This window comes from Oncorhynchus masou, chromosome 30 (assembly GCF_036934945.1).
Source record: "Oncorhynchus masou masou isolate Uvic2021 chromosome 30, UVic_Omas_1.1, whole genome shotgun sequence".
In the NCBI taxonomy this organism is placed as follows: Eukaryota; Metazoa; Chordata; class Actinopteri; order Salmoniformes; family Salmonidae; genus Oncorhynchus; species Oncorhynchus masou.
This window is the reverse complement of record NC_088241.1, coordinates 53,112,484-53,135,677: the sequence shown is the minus strand read 5'-3', so window position 1 is coordinate 53,135,677 and position 23,194 is coordinate 53,112,484. Positions and strand designations below refer to the sequence as shown.

The 23,194-nt window shown below is 47.3% G+C and overlaps 1 protein-coding gene across 1 annotated transcript in view; it reads right to left on the bottom strand.

The window, feature by feature from the left end:
• Positions 1–23,194, bottom strand: part of relch (RAB11 binding and LisH domain, coiled-coil and HEAT repeat containing) — a 47,840-nt gene that overhangs the window by 18,696 nt on the left and 5,950 nt on the right. Inside the window, 19 exon segments of the mRNA XM_064949298.1 lie at positions 994–1,042; positions 1,141–1,264; positions 1,344–1,500; positions 1,633–1,780; positions 2,149–2,313; positions 2,420–2,560; positions 4,196–4,267; positions 5,397–5,487; positions 5,667–5,779; positions 11,561–11,584; positions 11,792–11,887; positions 12,661–12,736; positions 12,883–13,146; positions 13,394–13,488; positions 14,266–14,448; positions 14,556–14,669; positions 14,822–14,874; positions 15,015–15,086; positions 21,116–21,205. Of these exon segments, the coding sequence (XP_064805370.1) occupies positions 994–1,042; positions 1,141–1,264; positions 1,344–1,500; positions 1,633–1,780; positions 2,149–2,313; positions 2,420–2,560; positions 4,196–4,267; positions 5,397–5,487; positions 5,667–5,779; positions 11,561–11,584; positions 11,792–11,887; positions 12,661–12,736; positions 12,883–13,146; positions 13,394–13,488; positions 14,266–14,448; positions 14,556–14,669; positions 14,822–14,874; positions 15,015–15,086; positions 21,116–21,205 (2,127 nt within the window).

Genomic DNA, 23,194 nt, shown 5'->3' with positions numbered 1-23,194 from the left:
GAGACCAGCTGCGCTTGGCCCACGACTGGAAAATGCTAGCTGACATTGGCCGGCAACTTGTGTTTCCTCCGGAGATCGCAACCACCACCCTAAGACCTGACATGGTGCTCTGGTCCCGTTCACTCAATAAGGTCTTCATCATTGAGCTCACAGTACCCTGGGAAAACTCAGTAGATGAGGCTTATGAGCGAAAACATCTGCGCTATGCTGATCTAGCTGCCGAAGCATGGCATCATGGCTGGAACACAGAAGTCCGACCAGTGGAGGTGGGCTGCAGAGGTTTTGTGGCAACATCTACAACCAGACTGCTTAGAGACCTAGGAATTAAGGGCCAGAGCCAGCGTTCGGCAATCAAAGCTGTATCAGAGGCGGCAGAAGGCAGCAGTCAGTGGCTCTGGATGAAGAGGAAAGACCCCAGCTGGGCCCCGAAGTGAGAGGGCCAGGAGGTATGCGGTCAACAATGCTTGACTCAGGGAGGAGGACGCCCCTGCCATGCGTAGTCCCATGGGATGTTGGCTATCAACAACAAGGCAACTCCTATGACTAATTGGGAATGGGACGCAAGCGTAGGATTGATCACCCTGTTGCTGGCCGCCTTTGGGGAGGGTGTATAGTGTGAAAGGCCGAAACACCCTAGGAACCAAAGGTACACTACTGACGATGCGCTCCCCAAATTTCACCACGCTCACTGTTCATTAACTCTTGGAAGTGCTTGCACAAAGGATAGTAACATCTCATCCTGTGTTCTTGGAATCAGAGATAGAAAATGAGAAAATGACATATGACCATGTAGCTGATTTCCAGTTCAGTGAGCTAATTTAACAGAACAGTTGACAGGAAGCACAAGGCCTGACACAAACACTTCACACAAACCACAACAACAAACTAAAACACTTGGCAGAGATCTGAGCACACGCTTGTTTTAATATTCAGAGGATGAAAGAGACAGGGAAACACCAAATCCCACTGAGTGTGTGTGTGTCTTCCACTTACCCACATTCTCTTCAGAGAGCCGTAGGATCTCTTGGAACTGTGGTTTTACCTGAAAGAGAGAGGAGAGACTGCTATAGTCTGCACCAATGAAATTAATTAAGCAGTGCAGATTCCTTCCGGCAAATGGCCTACAGTAGATACTCTCACCTTAGTGTTCGTGAAGATCTTGCCAAATGTGCGACAGAGTCTCCAGAAGAAACGTGAGAACTCATGGACACACGTAGTGGAGGCTACGTTAATACGACCTACTATGTCTATCAGCTGGGGAAGACTGGAGAGAGAGGAGAGGGGGTCAGGGCTGTGTGTGTGGCTGTGTGTGTGTCAATGTGTGTACTGCATAGACCACTCACAGTTGGTTGACCACCCATAGCAGGCTGTCCCAGCCTGTGGTGCCCTCATGTTCTAGCTGGTAATCATACAGGATGAGAAGGGCGCTCAGCGTCTCCCGGCTGCCAACGATAGTCGCTATATCCTGCAGAGGAGACGCCGGACGAGGGAACCGCGTCACTGAGGGGTCAAACAGAGGTCAGAGGTTGGGGTTAAAGTTCAGGGAAGGAAAATACTAGAGATTATGGGTGAATAACGTAGTCAGAACATAGCAAGGTTACTGGTCACCAATTGTGTCAGTGTGTTTCCTACCCTCTATGGGGGGAATGTCTCCTTGCAGGTTAACTCTGTGTGTGAAGGGAGCGTTCTGGATCACCACAGAGAACAGAGGAGGGATGAGAGACTGTAGGGCAGACAGGAACATGTGGAGCTTGTGTTCATCAAGACCATGTTCTCCCTGCTGGAGAGAAGGAGAAAAAGGAGGGGACAGTGAGAGAGAGGGAAGGAAGGAGAGAGAGGGAGGTGAGAGAGGGAGGAGATGAAGGAGAGAGAGGGAGGAGATGAAGGAGAGAGGGAGGAGATGAAGGAGAGAGAGGGAGGTGAGAGAGAGGGGAGGAAAGAGAGAGGGGGGGAGTGAGAGAGAGGGAAGGAAGGAGAGAGAGGGAGGTGAGAGAGGGAGGAGATGAAGGAGAGAGAGGGAGGTGAGAGAGAGGGAAGGAGAGGGCAGTTAGAGAGTTCACTTCTTTATCTAGATTCTAGAATGTTAGCGTCAACATCAAAACCTTTCTTACATATACCAAATAAACAAAGTCCTGTGGGTCTACCTACCTTCAGTAGTTTCTCTATGCGGGCCAGTAGAGAGGGGATGAGCGTGGTCTGGAGGTTTCCCAGCTCTGTGGTCCAGGCAGCGAATGCTGGGATGAACACCTGGTGGATAGCACTGACCACCCTCTCGGATGGGTCACCAAGGGACAGCAACATCAGCTCGAAACCCTGACCGCAACATGAACACAACACGACCAGTCAGTATAACATGACCACATTCAACACTACCAAACACAAGAACGGTCAAAACATGCATGTACACACACACACACACCTGGGAGTACTTGTCAGGGTCATCAATGTATCCCATGATGATAGCGAGGCTTTTGACCACAGCCTCTCTGACCATGTCTGCCTTGTCTTCAGCCAGCATCTGCTGCAGCATGGACAACACCAGGGAACTACGGATCTCCTTCTGTTAACACACAGACATATAAACAGATTTGAACAAAGGAGCGCGCACACGCACACACGTGGCCAAGTCTCTTACAAGCAGATAAGATGTGATGGCAGGCGTGTGTACAGGTGTTTGTGTACCTATGTAAAGGTGTGTGTGTGTGTATTATTGGTACGTGGGCCAGCTGTTTATTCACCCACACCCGCCCGCAATTGCTAATAACCCATCCGCAACTGTCTGACTATATGCGATAAAGTGTAAATCTGTGTCTCGCATAGGGCTGTGCATCAGCAACAAGTGCTCAGCATATTTGGGAACTCCTTCAAGACTGTTAGAAAAGCATTCCAGGTGAAGCTGGTGGGGAGAACGTCAAGCGTGTGCAAAGCTGTCATCAAGGCAAAGGGTGGCAAATTTGAAGAACCTAAAATTCTTAGGGGGTGGAAATTCGAGGCATTATCAAGTGCTTGTTCAATTATGAATGAGAGACTGATGAAGTCTACATCATGTTCCTGTCTAAAATAAATCATGGATTTATTGTGATAGTGTAGGCTATATTACATGGATTTATTGTGATAGTGTAGGCTATATTACATGGATTTATTGTGATAGTGTAGGCTATATTACATGGATTTATTAGACTTTTTAAAACGTAGATGTTCCAAATGTCTGCATCAGTGGCTCGTAGGCTATGTGTGGAAGAGAGGAGATGCTAAATGTGTTTGTAAATTGGTCAATTACCGTGATACCGGCAGTTATGTGCTTGACGATCACCGCCTGACAAAATGAATGACCGCCACAGCCCTATGCCTGCACCCAACCCACTAATATAGAAATTGCTCTGTAGGCTACAGTCAGTCAGAGGCGGTGGAACTATATTTGGACAGGGGGTGCAGGATTTTTATATGCAGCTTCAATTCTATCATTACATGTTGCCCGGGAAGACTAAGTAAACCCTTGGAAAAACAAATGACATCTGTTTCACCAGCTGTCAGGGAATAAGAAGCTGTGGAAACGACCCAACGTGTTACTGATCTCAGTTCGGTTTGGATGCATATTTTATGTGGTTGAAATACTATCAGCTTTTATGATGCTGATAAAGATAGATACTGTCTGTTGAGATGCTAACTGCAAATTCACATTCTCTCAAGATGCTGAAAGAAATAAATCATTTTCTCCACTCCTGTTCTCGAGTCACAATTTAGCCTACATTTGGTGTATCATTTTACTGCAAGAAATGCTTAATTCTGCAGGAGTTAATATGAAGGCTCTGTGAGAGCTTGTGGACCTACAGTCAGTGTCCAGATTTCTGTTTCCATCTAACCCTTCTGAACAGTAGGCTACAGTTCCCTTGACGTGCCATAGGCCTATTTGAAGTCCCCGACATGTGAATGTTGAATTTGTATAGCGCCTCAAAATCATCACACACAACATGCAGTGCTCTTTTGCCACGTCACCAAATCTTTCCTAAACATGGCTTTTCTGGCCCTCCCATCTCTTTATTTTCAACTCTCTTTATTCAATCTCCCAGCCACCCACCCGCCCTTCATCTACACAATATTTAAATGACCCTAAACCCGCCAGCACCGTGGATATAACTGCGGGGACTGCGGGTTGAGTCAACTTATGCATCACTAGCGTGTGTGTGAGTCTTACAGGCAGGTAAGGTGCTAAGGCTCCACAGGCTTCTGCTACCAACAACCTCCTCTCTGGATACTTATGGTTGATCTGGAGAGAGAGAGAGAGGGAAAGGAGAGAGAGAAGAGAGAGAGAGGGAAAGGAGAGAGAGAAGAGAGAGATAGAGGGAAAGGAGAGAGAGAGAGAAGAGAGAGGGAAAGGAGAGAGAGAAGAGAGAGATAGAGGGAAAGGAGAGAGAGAGAGAAGAGAGAGGGAAAGGAGAGAGAGAGAGAAGAGAGAGGGAAAGGAGAGAGAGAAAGGAGAGAGAGAAAGGAGAGAGAGAGAAGAGAGAGAAAGGAGAGAGAGAAGAGAGAGAAAGGAGAGAGAGAAGAGAGAGAAGAGAGAGGGAAAGGAGAGAGAGAAGAGAGAGGGAAAGGAGAGAGAGAGAAGAGAGAGAGAAAGGAGAGAGAGAAGGAAAGGAGAGAGAGAGGAGAGAGGGAAAGGAGAGAGAGAGAGAGAGACGAGAGAGAGAAAGGAGAGAGAGAGACGAGAGAGAGAAAGGAGAGAGAGAGAATAGAGAGAGGGAAAGGAGAGAGAGAGGAGATGGAGAGGGAGGGAAAGGAGAGAGAGAGAGAGGGAGGGAAAGGAGAGAGAGAAAGAGAGAGAAAAGAGAGAGAAAGAGAAAGGAGAGAGAGAGAAGAGAGAGAGAAAGGAGAGAGAGAGAAGAGAGAGAGAAAGGAGAGAGAGAGAAGAGAGAGAAAGGAGAGAGAGAGAAGAGAGAGAAAGGAGAGAGAGAGACGAGAGAGAGAAAGGAGAGAGAGAAAGGAGAGAGAGAAAGGAGAGAGAGAGAGGGAAAGGAGAGAGGGAAAGGAGAGAGAAGAGAAAGAGAGAGAGAAGAGAAAGAGAGAGAAGAGAAAGAGAGAGAGAGAGAGAGAGAGAGAGGGAGGATAGGGTGGGGGAGACAGAAAGAGAGGCAACATGAGATTCTGGGACAGACATGACCCTGTAGATTAGAAAATGTTGATCTTAAGCATTCCTCGTGGTTTGTCTTTATTGGAATGTTATTGGACCTGCTCAATATATCGGTCATTACCATCGTAACAGATATTCGTTTATGTATCAACACTTTACACAAGTAAAAAAAAAAAGAAAAAAAAGGAGAGGAATATTTTCAGGAAGAAAAAAGAGAGAAAGGACAGAGAGCGAGAGAGAATAGGAGTCAGGAGAGAGGAGTAGCTACCTGTTCCCAGCATTGTGGTAAGAGTTCAGCCTCAACTCTGGTAGGACCAACATGTCTGGCAAACGCCACACAACCTGTTAGGATCATCTGCCTACAAACACAACCAGGAGTCAATATACACACACGGTCAAGATCCTCCTTGATCATCAGCCTATAAACACAATCAGGAGTCAATATACACACACTGTCAAGATCCTCCTTGATCATCAGCCTATAAACACAGAGAGAACAGCTAGGTATAAGAACACACACGCATGCACGAGCCCACACCTCTGTTCGTCGTCAGGTCTCTTGATGAGGTTGAAGAGGATGTGGAGGAGCTGGTCTCTCTCTTTAGGCTCCGGGTGGAGACACGCTGTACATAGGATGAGAGGAATCAACTCCTAGAGAGAGAGATAGAAGGATGAGAGAGAGATATGAAAAGAGAGATATCAGCTTGGGTTTGTGGCTCTGAGTATTCACACAGCAAAGAAACGGTTTGCAGGCAGGGGTGTGTGTGAAGTTTGCATGTGTGTGTGTGTGTGTGGGGGCAATGGGTAGGAGAGAGGGAGTTCAATGACGACAACACCACCAACAGAAACAAGGTCAAATGAAACAATGTGCTGTTATGTACATCTATGTATCATGATGACAATGTATCATGGTTTTCTAATCTGAATGACTGGTACCCCTGGTCTGAATCAAGTTCCTTTATGAACAGTAAAGTTCATGCGAGAGTCAGCCTGGAGAGAAAGCAAACTAAAACGTAGTCCCAGGACGAGGTGGGGCAGACAGACAGCCCTTCATTCTGCCTCATGGACAAACTGTGGTTAGCTCAACATTCCTGCCTCAAACACAACCAAATTAGAGAGAGGATACACTTAAAAAACGCAGTTAAAAATATGTATTTTATTTTTTAACCAGCAGGGTTTTCCAGGAAGGTTTCATATTTTCCTGCTGAATGTTGGCATACGAAACAAACCCAACGTTGAATGTTGGCAGAACAAGCAAGCCCAACCAAAGAGAGGCTTGGGAGGGGGAGACCTGAAATTACTCTGGATGTCTGTCGATGGACACCTGTCATTCATTCAAATAAAATATATTACGTGCTTCACATACAACACAACCACCAGAGACATACAGTTGAAGTCGGAAGTTTACATACACCTCAGCCAAATACATTTAAACTCAGTTATTCAAATTTCCTGACATTTAATTAAGTTCCCTGTCTTAGGTCAGTTAGGATCACCACTTTATTTTAAGAATGTGAAATGTCAGAATAATAGTAGAGAGAATGATTTATTTCAGCTTTTATTTATTTATTTCATCACATTCCCAGTGGGTCAGAAGTTTACATACACTCAATACTCAATTAGTATTTGGTAGCATTGCCTTTAAATTGTTGAACTTGGGTCAAATGTTTCGGGTAGCCTTCCACAATAAGTTGGATGAGGTTTGGCCCATTCCTCCTGACAGAGCGGGTGTAACTGAGTCAGGTTGGCAGGCCTCCTTGCTCGCACACATTTTTTCAGTTCTGCCCACAAATTTTCTATAGGATTGAAGTCAGGGCTTTGTGATAGCCACTCCAATACCTTGACTGTTGTCTTTAAGGCATTTTGCCACAACTTTGGAAGTTTGCTTGGGGTCATTGTCCATTTGGAAGATCCATTTGCGACCAACCTTTAACTTCCTGACTTGAAATGTTGCTTCAATATATCCACATAAATATCCTACATCATGATGCCATCTATGTTGTGAAGTGCACCAGTCCCTCCTGCAGCAAAGCACCCCCCCCCCCCAACATGAAGCTGAGACCCCCATGCTTCACGGTTGGGATGGTGTTCTTCGGCTTGCAAGCCTCCTCCTTTTTCCTCCAAACATAACAATGGTCATTATGGTCAAACAGTTATATTTTTGTTTCATCAGTCCAGAGGACATTTCTCCAAAAAGTATGATCTTTGTCCCCATGTGCAGTTGCAAACCGTAGTCTGGCTTTTTATGGCAGTTTTGGAGCAGTGGATTCATCCTTGCTGAGCAGACTTTCAGGTTATGTCGATATAGGACTCGTTTTACTGTGGATATACAGTGGGGCAAAAAGTATTTAGTCAGCCACCAATTGTGCAAGTTCTCCCACTTAAAGAGATGAGAGGCCTGTAATTTTCATCATAGGCACACTTCAACTATGACAGACCTGCATGGTGCAGGTCTACAATTTTGTTTCTGGTGTCCTTTGACAGCTCTTTGGTCTTGGCCAAAGAGTGTGTGACTGTTTGAGGTTGTGGACAGGTGTCTTTTATACTGATAACAAGTTCAAACAGGTGCCATTAATATAGGTAACGAGTGGAGGACAGAGGAGCCTCTTAAAGAAGAAGTTACAGGTCTGTGAGAGCCAGAAATCTTGCTTGTTTGTAGATGACCAAATACTTATCTTCCACCATAATTTGCAAATAACAAGCAAGATTTTTCCAAGCTCTTTAAAAGGCACAGTTAACGTAGTGTATGTAAACTTCTGACCCACTGGAATTGTGATGCAGTGAATAAGTGAAATAATCTGTCTGTAAACAATTGTTGGAAAAATTACTTAGGACATCTACTTTGTGCATGACACAACAGACTTGCCAAAACTATAGTTTGTTAACAAGAAATTTGCAGAGGGGTTGAAAAACTAGTTAATGACTCCAACCTAAGTGTATTTAAACTTCCGACTTCAACTGTATATGGCACTGAGAACAACTATCCTGATTATCCTGTCACCAACTGTTAGAGAAAGTATTTTTAAAAGCTAAAGAACAGCTGCTCGGGCAGTGTTAAGTAAACAATTTCCCCAAAATGTATGTTTCTTTTTGAAATGGCACAAGCATTAAAAGAAGGAATAGGACATTAAAAAGTAAAGGTCAACAAGCTGTTACCATCAAAGTGTGTTATTTTGTTTCAGATATTTACTTCTGAGAAAAGAGAAAGTGTATACTTCTAAGACTTTTCCTTCAGTGAACCCTATCTGACCCTGTTCTATTCCAGAACCAAGCGACACTTCCACCTGTTCCAAGGAAAACATCTGGCCAACGCTGGGTCAACATGTGGGTCAGTAGAGCAGCCAGGGAAACACCATGGTACCACCATGTTTATACCAGAGATGGCCAACTAGGATCTATTGCAGAGTGACAACATGGCACCACCGTGTTTAGACCAGAGGTGGCCAACGAGGACCTATTGCAGTGTGACAACATGGTACCACTGTGTTTAGACCAGAGATGGCCAACTAGAATCTATTGCAGTGTGACAACATGGCACCACCGTTTTTAGACCAGAGGTGGCCAACGAGGACCTATTGCAGTGTGACAACATGGTACCACTGTGTTTAGACCAGAGATGGCCAACTAGGATCTATTGCAGTGTGACAACATGGTAACATGTTTAGACCAGAGGTGGCCAACTAGGATCTATTGCAGTGTGACAACATGGTAACATGTTTAGACCAGGGGTGGCCAACTAGGATCTATTGCAGAGTGACAACATGGCACCACCGTTTTTAGACCAGAGGTGACCAACGAGGACCTATTGCAGTGTGACAACATGGTACCACTGTGTTTAGACCAGAGATGGCCAACTAGGATCTATTGCAGTGTGACAACATGGTAACATGTTTAGACCAGAGGTGGCCAACTAGGATCTATTGCAGTGTGACAACATGGTAACATGTTTAGACCAGAGATGGCCAACTAGGATCTATTGCAGTGTGACAACATGGCACCACCGTTTTTAGACCAGAGGTGGCCAACGAGGACCTATTGCAGTGTGACAACATGGTACCACTGTGTTTAGACCAGAGATGGCCAACTAGGATCTATTGCAGTGTGACAACATGGTAACATGTTTAGACCAGAGGTGGCCAACTAGGATCTATTGCAGAGTGACAACATGGCACCACCGTGTTTAGACCAGAGGTGGCCAACGAGGACCTATTGCAGTGTGACAACATGGTACCACTGTGTTTAGACCAGAGATGGCCAACTAGGATCTATTGCAGTGTGACAACATGGTAACATGTTTAGACCAGAGGTGGCCAACTAGGATCTATTGCAGTGTGACAACATGGTAACATGTTTAGACCAGAGATGGCCAACTAGGATCTATTGCAGTGTGACAACATGGCACCACCATGTTTAGACCAGAGGTGGCCAACTAGGACCTATTGCAGTGTGACAACATGGTACCACTGTGTTTAGACCAGAGGTGGCCAACGAGGACCTATTGCAGTGTGACAACATGGTACCACTGTGTTTAGACCAGAGATGGCCAACTAGGATCTATTGCAGTGTGACAACATGGTAACATGTTTATACCAGAGATGGCCAACTAGGATCTATTGCAGTGTGACAACATGGTACCACTGTGTTTAGACCAGAGATGGCCAACTAGGATCTATTGCAGTGTGACAACATGGTACCACTGTGTTTAGACCAGAGGTGGCCAACTAGGATCTTTTGCAGAGTGACAACATGGTACCACCGTGTTTAGACCAGAGGTGGCCAACTAGGATCTTTTGCAGTGTGACAACATGGTACCACTGTGTTTAGACCAGAGGTGGCCAACTAGGATCTTTTGCAGAGTGACAACATGGTACCACCGTGTTTAGACCAGATGTGGCCAACTAGCAACTATGGCAGTGACACCATGGTAACATGTTGTAATTCAGGCTACAAGACTGGAAGCTTAATGACAATTGCCAAATGTCATTACACTATTTGGTACTTTGTAAAACATGTCTCTTTCCATTCATCAAATGGCGGGGAACACAGTATTCTGTTTGGATGCCGGAAACCATTTGGAGTGGACGAACGTACGCAGGTAGCCTACTACCTGAAGTGATGTGTTCGACAATAAGATCATGACTGGTTGTTCATGCCACATTAAAATGACCAGTAAAACATTTCTACCGTTAAACGACATGTCTTTACTATTATGCCCATAAAATAGAGACCCCTGAATGTCACGGTATAATTGACTCATTAAACCTCAAAGAGAGAAAAAAGGGAAGTGGGATTGTTGACTCTCTTTATGGTCCTGGTTCTCAAGAAGCCCATACAGGTACTGGGCCATATCTTCGAGTAGACTTGGTCTGTCTGCCATAAGACCATAATGATTTATGATCATTGATAGTGAAGGCGACAGGTGGCGGGCATGTTTTTACCATTCACTTATTCAGTCAGTCATCAAAGTCAAACGTCTATTGTTCCTAGTTGCGTGTCCATAGTGTGTAGAGTTAGGCACTTAAGGTGTGTCATTGAGCTGGCAGTAGGTGACCTACAAATAGTAGGAGCACAAAGGTGTGTGTTGATTCTGTCTGTCTAACAGACGCAGAACAAAGTCCATTCCCGCCCGGAGGCAGAATAAGACAATCTCTCTTTTTTTTCTCCCTCACTTTGTTTTCCCTAGTTTTGGGCAGGAATCCAAATTCTTCATAACTGTCAGTAGATCATTAAAACCACAGCTGTGATACGCAAATCACATACAGTGTGGGGAGCCCACCTGACCCTCCCTACCACTCCCTCACACAGACCACACACTGTCAAACACAATTCCAAACCTAGCTCACCACACTAGCTCTTTAAACATGCTGTAGACTAACGCATGGAAAGAAACCAGCAGCATTTACCATTAAGAGTGATGACTTACTTTACAGCAACGCCAGATAGCTATTTAGTGGTGTTTTTGTTAATCGGTTAGTCAGTTACACTGCATGTCTTTGTCATACAATGCACTTAAATTAGCTTAGAAATGTTACGTAAAATTATACAAAATGCACACAGTTGTTCAATCAGCTCTGGTTGGCCACCGTTTCAGCCAGTCAGAGATTAAAGAATCAATCAATGAGAAGACTGCGTGCTATTGGGAACCACTCAGAAAGGAGCAAGGTGAGAACACACAGGGTGAGAGAGGTAAAACACAGTCCACTATACAGGCCACAACCACATATGCAATCTTAAGGACTAAAACAAACCATACCCCTAATCTAAGCGTTTTCATAAATGATCCAAATACTGCCATGACTTTGTCCTGCTCGAGTACGAATAACTAGCCAATCAGATGAGAGACTGGGTGGTTATAGCCCGTGGCGTGAGCCTGTGTTACACTGTGTGTGAGGTCAGGTGAGGTCATGCAGATGTGGGGGGCATCCAACTCACCTGGCACAGGTGTGCAACCATTCTCTAGGAGCAGAGAGGCATGCACAGAGCGAGAGAGTGAGTGAGAGAGTGAAAGGACAAAAAAAGTGAAGGAAAGGGAGGAGAGATGAGAGATGAGCATCGGTGAAAAAACAGTGGAGTCAGACGCTGAATACCAAACTGAAGACAGAAGACCGTGTTGATGGGAGAATGGGGGAGAGGTGAGGAGGGGGGAGGAGAGGAGGGAGGTACCTCTCGTTTGGCCAGGAGGACATTGGGGACGATGTGAGGGAGACAGCGACCCAACATCAGCATCACACTCTCCTCATTGTCTGCTATCCTCGACACCTAGAGAGAGAAAGAGGGGGAGAAAGAGTGAGTGAGAGAGAAAGAGGGGGAGAAAGAGTGAGTGAGAGAGAAAGAGGGGGAGAAAGTGTGAGTGAGAGAGAAAGAGGGGGAGAAAGAGTGAGTGAGAGAAAAAGAGGGGGAGAAAGAGTGAGTGAGAGAAAAAGAGGGGGAGAAAGAGTGAGTGAGAGAAAAAGAGGGGGAGAAAGAGTGAGTGAGAGAAAAAGAGGGGGAGAAAGAGTGAGTGAGAGAAAAAGAGGGGGAGAAAGAGTGAGTGAGAGAAAAAGAGGGGGAGAAAGAGTGAGTGAGAGAAAAAGAGGGGGAGAAAGAGTGAGTGAGAGAAAAAAGAGGGGGAGAAAGAGTGAGTGAGAGAAAAAGAGGGGGAGAAAGAGAGAGAGAAAGAGGGGGAGAAAGAGTGGGTGAGAGAGAAAGAGGGGGAGAAAGAGTGGGTGAGAGAGAAAGAGGGGGAGAAAGAGTGAGTGAGAGAAAAAGAGGGGGAGAAAGAGAGAGAGAAAGAGGGGGAGAAAGAGTGGGTGAGAGAGAAAGAGGGGGAGAAAGAGTGAATGAGAGAGAAAGAGGGGGAGAAAGAGAGAGAGAAAGAGGGGGAGAAAGAGTAAGTGAGAAATACCAAGACAGAAATTAGAAAAGAAATGCTGATGATATTTTGTTGATATGTCACTGCTCTGCGTATTAAAATGGTTTCAGTAGTAGTATACTACACTCTTAAGATAGCTGACACTATGGTCATGTGACCGTGATTAGGGATGACCTCTGACCTCTGCACCCAGACGACTGTCAGCTGACATCTTACAGAAGGACAGCAGGGCCTGCTGGAATGCAGGGGACAACTTCCTGTGGACGAGAAAAGACAAAAAAAGATGAGAGTGAGAGTGAACAGGAATCAAGATGCTCATTCCAGTCAATCAGACTGTTTATTACGGACCACTGGCTCCATCTACAGGTCATTCTGAGTAACTAGACTTTATTTTCAGACTCACCTGTTGGGCTGGTCAAACACCACCGTCCCTCTGCTCTTTAGCTTGGCATGGGGTTGTGAAGAGGTGTGTGTAGGGTTACTGATGGTCTGAGTGGGGGGGGTGCTCTCAGTGGGGGGTTTATCAGGTTCTGAGGCACCCCTGATATCCAGGTACTGACCGTTGTCCAGAGGGGGCTGGGAAGGGGTGGAGGAGGAGGGGGGGTTTGGCTGTGAGCCCTGGTCATGAGGAGGGGGGGACACTGTCCTTCTCAGGCTTTGGATCTCACTGGAGAAGAGAGGACATAAACAAATAATATCAAATAGCTGTAAAGTTCTGAAGGATTGCAGCCAACTGAATAGGCCATGGGTGGACAGAGAGCTGACTGATGAAATGCCAGTTCAAAGGGTAAAGGTCACATGGTGTGGCAGTAACATTTTCAATTAGCATCCACCTGTGACCACATAGTGTAGTGTAGAGCCATTACTCCATGCCCTCCCAACGCATGTGCACAAGCACACGCGCACACACACACCTCTGTAGTTTCTTGATATAGTCGGCCAGACTCTGTTTCTCCTCGTTCAGTAGACTAATCTGATACTCCAACTCCTCAACTACCTCCGTCTGCTGCTGAAAAGAGGAGAGAGAGGAAAGAGACAGAGAGAAGCCACAGAGACAGAGATAGAGAGAGGAAAGAGAGAGGAGACAGAGAGAAGCCACAGAGAGACAGAGACAGAGAGAGGAAAGAGACAGAGAGAAGCCACAGAGAGGCAGAGATAGCGAGAGAGGAGAGGAAAGAGAGAGACAGAGAAGCCACAGAGAGACAGAGATCGAGAGAGAGGAGAGGAAAGAGAGAGGAGACAGAGAGAAGCCACAGAGAGACAGAGACAGAGAGAGAGGAAAGAGACAGAGAGAAGCCACAGAGAGGCAGAGATAGCGAGAGAGGAGAGGAAAGAGAGAGACAGAGAAGCCACAGAGAGACAGAGATCGAGAGAGAGGAGAGGAAAGAGAGAGGAGACAGAGAGAAGCCACAGAGAGACAGAGACAGAGAGAGAGGAAAGAGACAGAGAGAAGCCACAGAGAGGCAGAGATAGCGAGAGAGGAGAGGAAAGAGAGAGACAGAGAAGCCACAGAGAGACAGAGATCGAGAGAGAGGAGAGGAAAGAGAGAGGAGACAGAGAAGCCACAGAGAGACAGAGATCGAGAGGAGAGGAAAGAGAGAGGAGACAGAGAGAAGCCAAAGATACAGAGATAGAGGAAAGGATTTTAGTATACATTGCCAAAGGAGAAAAGGTGTGTAGACTAAATCAATAAGCTCTGTACCCAAAATCACACTGGTATGTACACATTATGAGTGGCTGCAGGACACACATGATCACACCCAGAATTTTTCTACCCCTCATTCACCTGCTGTAAGAGATCAGATTTCTGGGTAATGTAGTTCCCAGTGAGCTCGCCTGACTCCACTCCCACGGCTACGTCCACGGTATTCCGCGGCGACGGAAGGGCGGAGCCACAGTTCCTGTAGATCTGTAATAGGTCGGGAGGCTTTGGAATGTTAAGGCCCACGTCGTCCCACAACTCAAAGTCCTAAACAACCGAAAAAGATGGGATCATGATTTTATTCACTATATAGCATTTTGTGCCGCACTAAATGCACCCAGTTCAGGCCAACAACTCAAAGAAACAAGCATTACCTGGTCATCATTTTCATCAGAGAATGTGATGGCCGACAGTTTGTATTCATTCTTTAATAAATATTCATTCGCAAGGAAATTTAAGGCTCGCTTCTCTAGTGGGCGGATTGGTTCCTGAGGAAGAGGACAGAGGGAAATAAACCATGAATCCACTTGAAAAGGGAAGTTTCTCAACCAACAGTGTTTTGTAAGAAACATTGTGTATTTGCTGCAGTGGTATTCCAAAAGTGAAATGCATACAATTACTAGCAGAGTGTCTGGCCTACCTGAGTCTCAGGATGTGAACTGTAGTTCTTGTTTCTCTCCTGAGTGTCGCTTTCTAGAAAGACAATAAAGCAACAGAACAGATGAACCCTTCCACCGTTCAGTAAAACAGGGGAGGAGCTAGAGAGAATCTCCGAAGAAAGAGAGAGATGATAGAGGGATGAAATGGAGGAGTAGAAGTGTTAAGTACGCCACCTGCTGCCTGAGTCAAGTTGGTGCGTAGAGCCTGAATGGTCTCCTTGGCTTTCCGTAGCTCAAACTCCAGCACTGGACAGGAAGTGACATCACAACACACAGGAAGGAAGTGCATCCAACCAAGGAGAGGGAACAAACAAACAAACAAAAATATGGCCATGAAAAATGAAACAAAAAGAAACAAAAAGGAGATTGATTTGAAAACAGGAGACATGCAAACTATGGGGTCTAATGAACGCATGCAGCAGAGGATCCTGGGAAAGCGGACTAAGGAATAGTGTCTAAGGGTTTACGTGTCTAAGGGTGCATCGAAAGAGTGTCAAGTGGCTACCTCTCCTCATCTCCTTTGCTTCTTCTGCACCGATCTGAAAACCCAGGATAGATGGAAGCAATGTGGAGGATACTTTATGTGAATCTGCTTCCAACTATCCAGTTGTTTAAGATCAGTACAGACAGGAGGGAGAGAGAGCTGAAACCACTTATGGGATGCAGCCTAAATAATATGCTAATAGCTGTCTGACCAGGGATTGTACAAATCAATAGATTAAAAAAAGTGAGTTCCAGGCTATGCAAAATATTGGACTCTGCTCAAATTTGAAGTGGAGCTTTTTGATTTGTGGTTGAATAAAGGTTGGTCAAATGTTAATACAGTATACTATTAGGCCTAAGCATAGGATGGATACTATAGCCGCTACTTACATACAGGAGAAAAACTGACGTATGGATTGTAATTACATTATGCTACATTGAGAGGGCTCTAAAACCTCCTGTAAGAAGTCTAGGACTACAGTAGTGAGATTCAATCAAATAACACCTTCATGAGCAGGGAAACACTCCACAGGTTGCTCTTCAGACATGTTGAAGAAAACCACACAGGAGGAAGAGAAGCAATGGCGAGCAGAGAGGACATATTGCATGGCTGTGCACTGAAGATCTGCCGCTTCAGTAGTCTGACTCAGCGCCTGTTCAATTCTGTCCGAGGTCCAGACAATACTTCCCAATGCAGATCAAGAGTACACAGGACGCAACAAAAGACAACAAAATGGAGAAAGAAACTGAAGAAACCCCCCCAAAAAAGGAGAAAAAAAAGAAAAAAGAAGCTGCAAGCTGCTAGTCTGGATGGAGGGTTGTCCTGTTATGGGCCGGGCTTGGATCAGAACAGCCTGAAAACCCAGAGTCAGACAGCTGGGGGCGACATGGGGCGACGGAGGAGAGGCAGGTTTCGGGAGGAGATGCCGAATTGGAGGGATGGAGGTAGGGCAGGATGGAGGGAGGGCAGGATGGAGGGAGGGCGGAAGAGTAGAGGGTCTGTGGTTGTGGAGAAGGGACCACAGGCTTGCTCTGCTGCATGGTTCCTGGAGAATTGTCCAGAACTTTCATCTTACAAAGCTAAAGGGTTGGAATTGACATTTGGCATTTTGGCATTGAGAAAAGAAAAGACAACAGGCCAATTAACAGTCATATAAAGAGATGAGGTTCTATGTGGAGCAGAGTGTCCAGCTTTCAGTATATCAGTTATAGTCATTTGCATCATATTCACAGTACTGGTCTCTAGTCATCACATCCTGTCTGGCGAAATGTGGAGAACAAACACTAGAATAGGCTACATCATAGGCCTACACCATTACAGAGAGATCTGTGGAGTGTAGCCCCTGGATGGATACCTTGGTCCTCTACTCGTCGTCTTGGTCAGTTCATCCTTTCTGATCTTTAACGTACTCGTCATCTTGGTCAGTTCATCGTCTCTGATCTTTAACGTACTCGTCGTCTTGGTCAGTTCATCGTCTCTGATCTTTAACGTACTCGTCGTCTTGGTCAGTTCATCCTTTCTGATCTTTAACGTACTCGTCGTCTTGGTCAGTTCATCGTCTCTGGTCTTTAACGTACTCGTCGTCTTGGTCAGTTCATCGTCTCTGGTCTTTAACGTACTCGTCGTCTTGGTCAGTTCATCCTCCCTGATCTTTAACGTACTCGTCGTCTTGGTCAGTTCATCCTCTCTGATCTTTAACATAATCGTCGTCTTGGTCAGTTCATCGTCTCTGATCTTTAACGTACTCGTCGTCTTGGTCAGTTTATCCTCTCTGGTCTTTAACGTACTCGTCGTCTTGGTCAGTCCATCCTCTCTGGTCTTTAACGTACTCGTCGTCTTGGTCAGTCCATCCTCTCTGATCTTTAACGTACTCGTCGTCTTGGTCAGTTCATCCTCTCTTATCTTTAATGTATTCAGTCTATCCTCTCTGATCTTTAATGGATTCAGAGATGATTAGCTGGTGGGTGTCATGAGAAAAGCTTTTTAAAAAAGTGTGAATTTTCACAACATCCAGTGACACTGACAGGTCCTTTGAGGGAAAATAACACTGTCTCAATTACATATGCTGCTTTATTTAAACCAGGATGGCTTAATAAGAGGAACATGGAATGGGTAGGTAAATCTGGAATAGAACCATAGTGATGTCATCATCAGTGAATCAAACAGGGCTGTAGATACACCATGACATCATAAAGAAAAGGTCCTGTATACTCTGCTGTCTGTCTCTCCCTTGCCCTGCTCTTCTCAGTCTCTCCCTTGCCCTGCTCTTCTCCGTCTGTCTCTCCCTTCCACTGCTCTTCTCCATCTGCTGTCCGTCTCTCCCTTCCACTGCTCTTCTCCGTCTGCTGTCCGTCTCTCCCTTCCCCCGCTCTTCTCTGTCTCTCCCTTCCCCTGCTCTTCTCTGTCTCTCCCTTCCCCTGCTCTTCTCTGTCTCTCCCTTCCCCTGCTCTTCTCTGTCTGTTGTCAGTCTCTCCCTTCCCCTGCTCTTCTCTGTCTGTTGTCCGTCTCTCCCTTCCCCTGCTCTTCTCTGTCTGTTGTCCGTCTCTCCCTTCCCCTGCTCTTCTCTGTCTGTTGTCAGTCTCTCCCTTCCCCTGCTCTTCTCTGTCTGTTGTCCGTCTCTCCCTTCCCCTGCTCTTCTCTGTCTGTTGTCAGTCTCTCCCTTCCCCTGCTCTTCTCTGTCTGTTGTCCGTCTCTCCCTTCCCCTGCTCTTCTCTGTCTGTTGTCCGTCTCTCAATTCCCCTGCTCTTCTATGTCTGTTGTCAGTCTCTCCCTTCCCCTGCTCTTCTCTGTCTGTTGTCCGTCTCTCCCTTCCCCTGCTCTTCTCCGTCTGTTGTCAGTCTCTCCCTTCCCCTGCTCTTCTCTGTCTGTTGTCCGTCTCTCCCTTCCCCTGCTCTTCTATGTCTGTTGTCCGTCTCTCCCTTCCCCTGCTCTTCTCCGTCTGTTGTCCGTCTCTCCCTTCCCCTGCTCTTCTCCGTCTGTTGTCAGTCTCTCCCTTCCCCTGCTCTTCTCCGTCTGTTGTCCGTCTCTCCCTTCCCCTGCTCTTCTCTGTCTGTTGTCAGTCTCTCCCTTCCCCTGCTCTTCTCCGTCTGTTGTCCGTCTCTCCCTTCCCCTGCTCTTCTCCGTCTGTTGTCCGTCTCTCCCTTCCCCTGCTCTTCTCCGTCTGTTGTCAGTCTCTCCCTTCCCTTGCTCTTCTCTGTCTGTTGTCCGTCTCTCCCTTCCCCTGCTCTTCTCCGTCTGTTTCTCCCTTCCCCTGCTCTTCTCCGTCTGCTGTCCGTCTCTCCCTTCCCCTGCTCGTCTCCGTCTGTTGTCCGTCTCTCCCTTCCCCTGCTCTTCTCCGTCTGTTGTCCGTCTCTCCCTTCCCCTGCTCTTCTCCGTCTGTGTCCGTCTCTCCCTTCCCTGCTCTTCTCCGTCTGCTGTCCGTATCTCCCTTCCCCTGCTCTTCTCCGTCTGCTGTCCGTCTCTCCCTTGCCCTGCTCTTCTCCGTCTGTTGTCCGTCTCTCCCTTCCCCTGCTCTTCTCCGTCTGTTGTCCGTCTCTCCCTTCCCCTGCTCTTCTCCGTCTGTTGTCAGTCTCTCCCTTCCCCTGCTCTTCTCCGTCTGTTGTCAGTCTCTCCCTTCCCCTGCTCTTCTCCGTCTGTTGTCAGTCTCTCCCTTCCCCTGCTCTTCTCCGTCTGTTTCACCCTTCCCCTGCTCTTCTCCGTCTGCTGTCCGTCTCTCCCTTCCCCTGCTCTTCTCCGTCTGTTGTCCGTCTCTCCCTTCCCCTGCTCTTCTCCGTCTGTTGTCCGTCTCTCCCTTCTCCTGCTCTTCTCCGTCTGTTGTCAGTCTCTCCCTTCCCCTGCTCTTCTCCGTCTGTTGTCAGTCTCTCCCTTCCCCTGCTCTTCTCCGTCTGTTGTCCGTCTCTCCCTTCCCCTGCTCTTCTCCGTCTGTTGTCCGTCTCTCCCTTCCCCTGCTCTTCTCCGTCTGTTGTCCGTCTCTCCCTTCCCCTGCTCTTCTCCGTCTGTTGTCCGTCTCTCCCTTCCCCTGCTCTTCTCCGTCTGTTGTCAGTCTCTCCCTTCCCCTGCTCTTCTCCGTCTGTTGTCCGTCTCTCCCTTCCCCTGCTCTTCTCCGTCTGTTTCTCCCTTCCCCTGCTCTTCTCCGTCTGTTGTCCGTCTCTCCCTTCCCCTGCTCTTCTCCGTCTGTTGTCCGTCTCTCCCTTCCCCTGCTCTTCTCCGTCTGTTGTCCGTCTCTCCCTTCCCCTGCTCTTCTCCGTCTGTTGTCAGTCTCTCCCTTCCCCTGCTCTTCTCCGTCTGTTGTCCGTCTCTCCCTTCCCCTGCTCTTCTCCGTCTGTTGTCAGTCTCTCCCTTCCCCTGCTCTTCTCCGTCTGTTGTCCGTCTCTCCCTTCCCCTGCTCTTCTCCGTCTGTTTCTCCCTTCCCCTGCTCTTCTCCGTCTGTTGTCAGTCTCTCCCTTCCCCTGCTCTTCTCCGTCTGTTGTCAGTCTCTCCCTTCCCCTGCTCTTCTCCGTCTGTTGTCAGTCTCTCCCTTCCCCTGCTCTTCTCCGTCTGTTGTCAGTCTCTCCCTTCCCCTGCTCTTCTCCGTCTGTTGTCAGTCTCTCCCTTCCCCTGCTCTTCTCCGTCTGTTGTCCGTCTCTCCCTTCCCCTGCTCTTCTCCGTCTGCTGTCCGTCTCTCCCTTCCCCTGCTCTTCTCCGTCTGTTGTCAGTCTCTCCCTTCCCCTGCTCTTCTCCGTCTGTTGTCAGTCTCTCCCTTCCCCTGCTCTTCTCCGTCTGTTGTCAGTCTCTCCCTTCCCCTGCTCTTCTCCGTCTGTTGTCCGTCTCTCCCTTCCCCTGCTCTTCTCCGTCTGCTGTCCGTCTCTCCCTTCCCCTGCTCTTCTCCGTCTGTTGTCAGTCTCTCCCTTCCCCTGCTCTTCTCCGTCTGCTGTCCGTCTCTCCCTTCCCCTGCTCTTCTCCGTCTGTTGTCCGTCTCTCCCTTCCCCTGCTCTTCTCCGTCTGTTGTCAGTCTCTCCCTTCCCCTGCTCTTCTCCGTCTGTTTCTCCCTTCCCCTGCTCTTCTCCGTCTGCTGTCCGTCTCTCCCTTCCCCTGCTCTTCTCCGTCTGTTGTCCGTCTCTCCCTTCCCCTGCTCTTCTCCGTCTGTTGTCCGTCTCTCCCTTCCCCTGCTCTTCTCCGTCTGTTGTCCGTCTCTCCCTTCCCCTGCTCTTCTCCGTCTGTTGTCAGTCTCTCCCTTCCCCTGCTCTTCTCCGTCTGTTGTCAGTCTCTCCCTTCCCCTGCTCTTCTCCGTCTGTTGTCCGTCTCTCCCTTCCCCTGCTCTTCTCCGTCTGTTGTCCGTCTCTCCCTTCCCCTGCTCTTCTCCGTCTGTTGTCAGTCTCTCCCTTCCCCTGCTCTTCTCCGTCTGTTGTCAGTCTCTCCCTTCCCCTGCTCTTCTCCGTCTGTTTCTCCCTTCCCCTGCTCTTCTCCGTCTGCTGTCCGTCTCTCCCTTCCCCTGCTCTTCTCCGTCTGTTGTCCGTCTCTCCCTTCCCCTGCTCTTCTCCGTCTGTTGTCCGTCTCTCCCTTCCCCTGCTCTTCTCCGTCTGTTGTCCGTCTCTCCCTTCCCCTGCTCTTCTCCGTCTGCTGTCCGTCTCTCCCTTCCCCTGCTCTTCTCCGTCTGTTGTCCGTCTCTCCCTTCCCCTGCTCTTCTCCGTCTGTTGTCAGTCTCTCCCTTCCCCTGCTCTTCTCCGTATGTTGTCTGTCTCTCCTTTTCTCCGATTCTCTTCTTCATGTCCGCCACTCAGTCTCTGTCCGGTCAGGACATGACAGGTCTTACCTGCCACCCTCTCGTCCGACTCCCGGTTCCCGTCGTCAGAGTAACGAGCAAAGTCCAGAGAGTCCAATGTGCTGATGCTGCCCGCTCGGTCTGATGGGAGAGACATGGAGAGCAATCAATCAATGAATCAATGTATATTTTATTTCACCTATATTTAACCAGGTAGGCCAGTTGAGTTCTCAATTCCTACTGCGACCTGGCCAAGATAAAGCAAAGCAGTGCAACACAAACAAAAGAGTTACACATGGAATAAACAAAACATACAGTCAATAACACAGTAGAAAAATCTGTACACAGTGTGAGCAAATGAAGTAAGGAGGAAAGGCAATAAATAGGCCAATAGTGGCGAAGTAATTACAATTTAGCAATTTACACTGGAGTGATATATGTGCAGATGAGGATGTGCAAGTAGAAATACTGGTGTGCAAAAGAGAAGAAAAACAAAAACAAAATATGGGGATGAGGTTGGTAGTTGGTTGGATGGGTGATTTACAAATGGGCTGTGTACAGCTGCAGCGATCGGTAAGCTGTTCTGACAGCTGACGCTTAAAGTTAGTGAGGGAGATAAGTCTCCAACTTCAGGGATTTTTACAATTCGTTCCAGTCATTGGCAGCAGAGAACTGGAAGGAAAGGCGGCCAAATGAGGTGTTGGCTTTGGGGGTGACCAGTGAAATATACCTGCTGGAGCGCGTGCTATGGGTGGGTGTTGCTATGGTGACCAGTGAGCTGAGATAAGGCGGAGCTTTACCTAGCAAAGACTTATAGATGGCCTGGAGCCAGTAGGTTTGGCGACGAATATGTAGCGAGGGCCAACCAACAAGAGCATACAGGCCGCGGTGGTGGGTAGTTTATGGGGCTTTGGTGACAAAACGGATGGCACTGTGATAGAAAACTGGATGTAGTCTGAGTAGAGTGTTGGAGGCTATTTTGTAAATGACATCGCCAAAGTCAAGGATCGATAGGATAGTCAGTTTTACAAATAGGAAGCCAATTCTAGATTTAATTTTGGATTGGATATGCTTAAAGTGAGTCTGGAAGGAGAGTTTACAGTCTAACCAGACACCTAGGTATTTGTAGTTGTCCACATATTCTAAGTCAGAACCGTCCAGAGTAGTGATCCTGGACTGGCGGGCAGGGAACGGTTGAAGAGCATGCATTTAGTTTTACTAGCATTTAAGAGCAGTTGGAGGACACGGAGTGTTGTATGGCGTTGAAGCTCGATTGGAGGTTTGTTAACAGTTTGCAAAGAAGGGCCAGATGTATAAAGAATGGTGTTGTGTGCGTAGAGGTTGATCAAAGAATCACCCGCCGCAAGAGCGACATCATTGATATATACAGAGAAAAGAGTCCGCCCGAGAATTGATCGGCCCGAGAATCAAATGGTAAACAGCCTATTCATTAACAGAGCCTCCAGTGATTATTACAGTATTCACCTCATCACATTGACTATGAACAGCTTGGGGGAAATCATAACAGAATATAAACCAAACACTATATGTGGAGACAGGAGAGAACATGGGGGTAGATTCAGCATCCAAACAGGTTAGTTTTCTTTGCAATAGTCCATCCTGTTTTCAGAAACATACCTAAACAATACAAATGTAGATCTACAGTCGTGGACAAAAGTTTTGAGAATGACACAAATATACATTTTCACAAGGTTTGCTGCTTCGGTGTCTTTAGATATTTTTGTCAGATGTTACTATGGAATACTGAAGTACAATTACAAGCATTTCATACGTGTCAAAGGCTTTTATTGACAATTACATGAAGTTGATGCAAAGAGTCAAAATATTGATGTTTTGTTCCCCGAGCCACTTAGTTATCACTTTTGCCTTATAGCAAGGTGCTCCATCATGCTAGAAAAGGCATTGTTCATCACCAAACTGTTCCTGGATGGTTGGGAGAAGTTGCTCTCGGAGGATGCGTTGGTTCCATTCTTTATTCATGGCTGTGTTCTTAGGCAAAATTGTGAGTGAGGCCACTCCCTTGGCTGAGAAGCAACCCCACACATGAATGGTCTCAGGATGCTTTACCGTTGGCATGACACAGGACTGATGGTAGCGCTCACCTTGTCT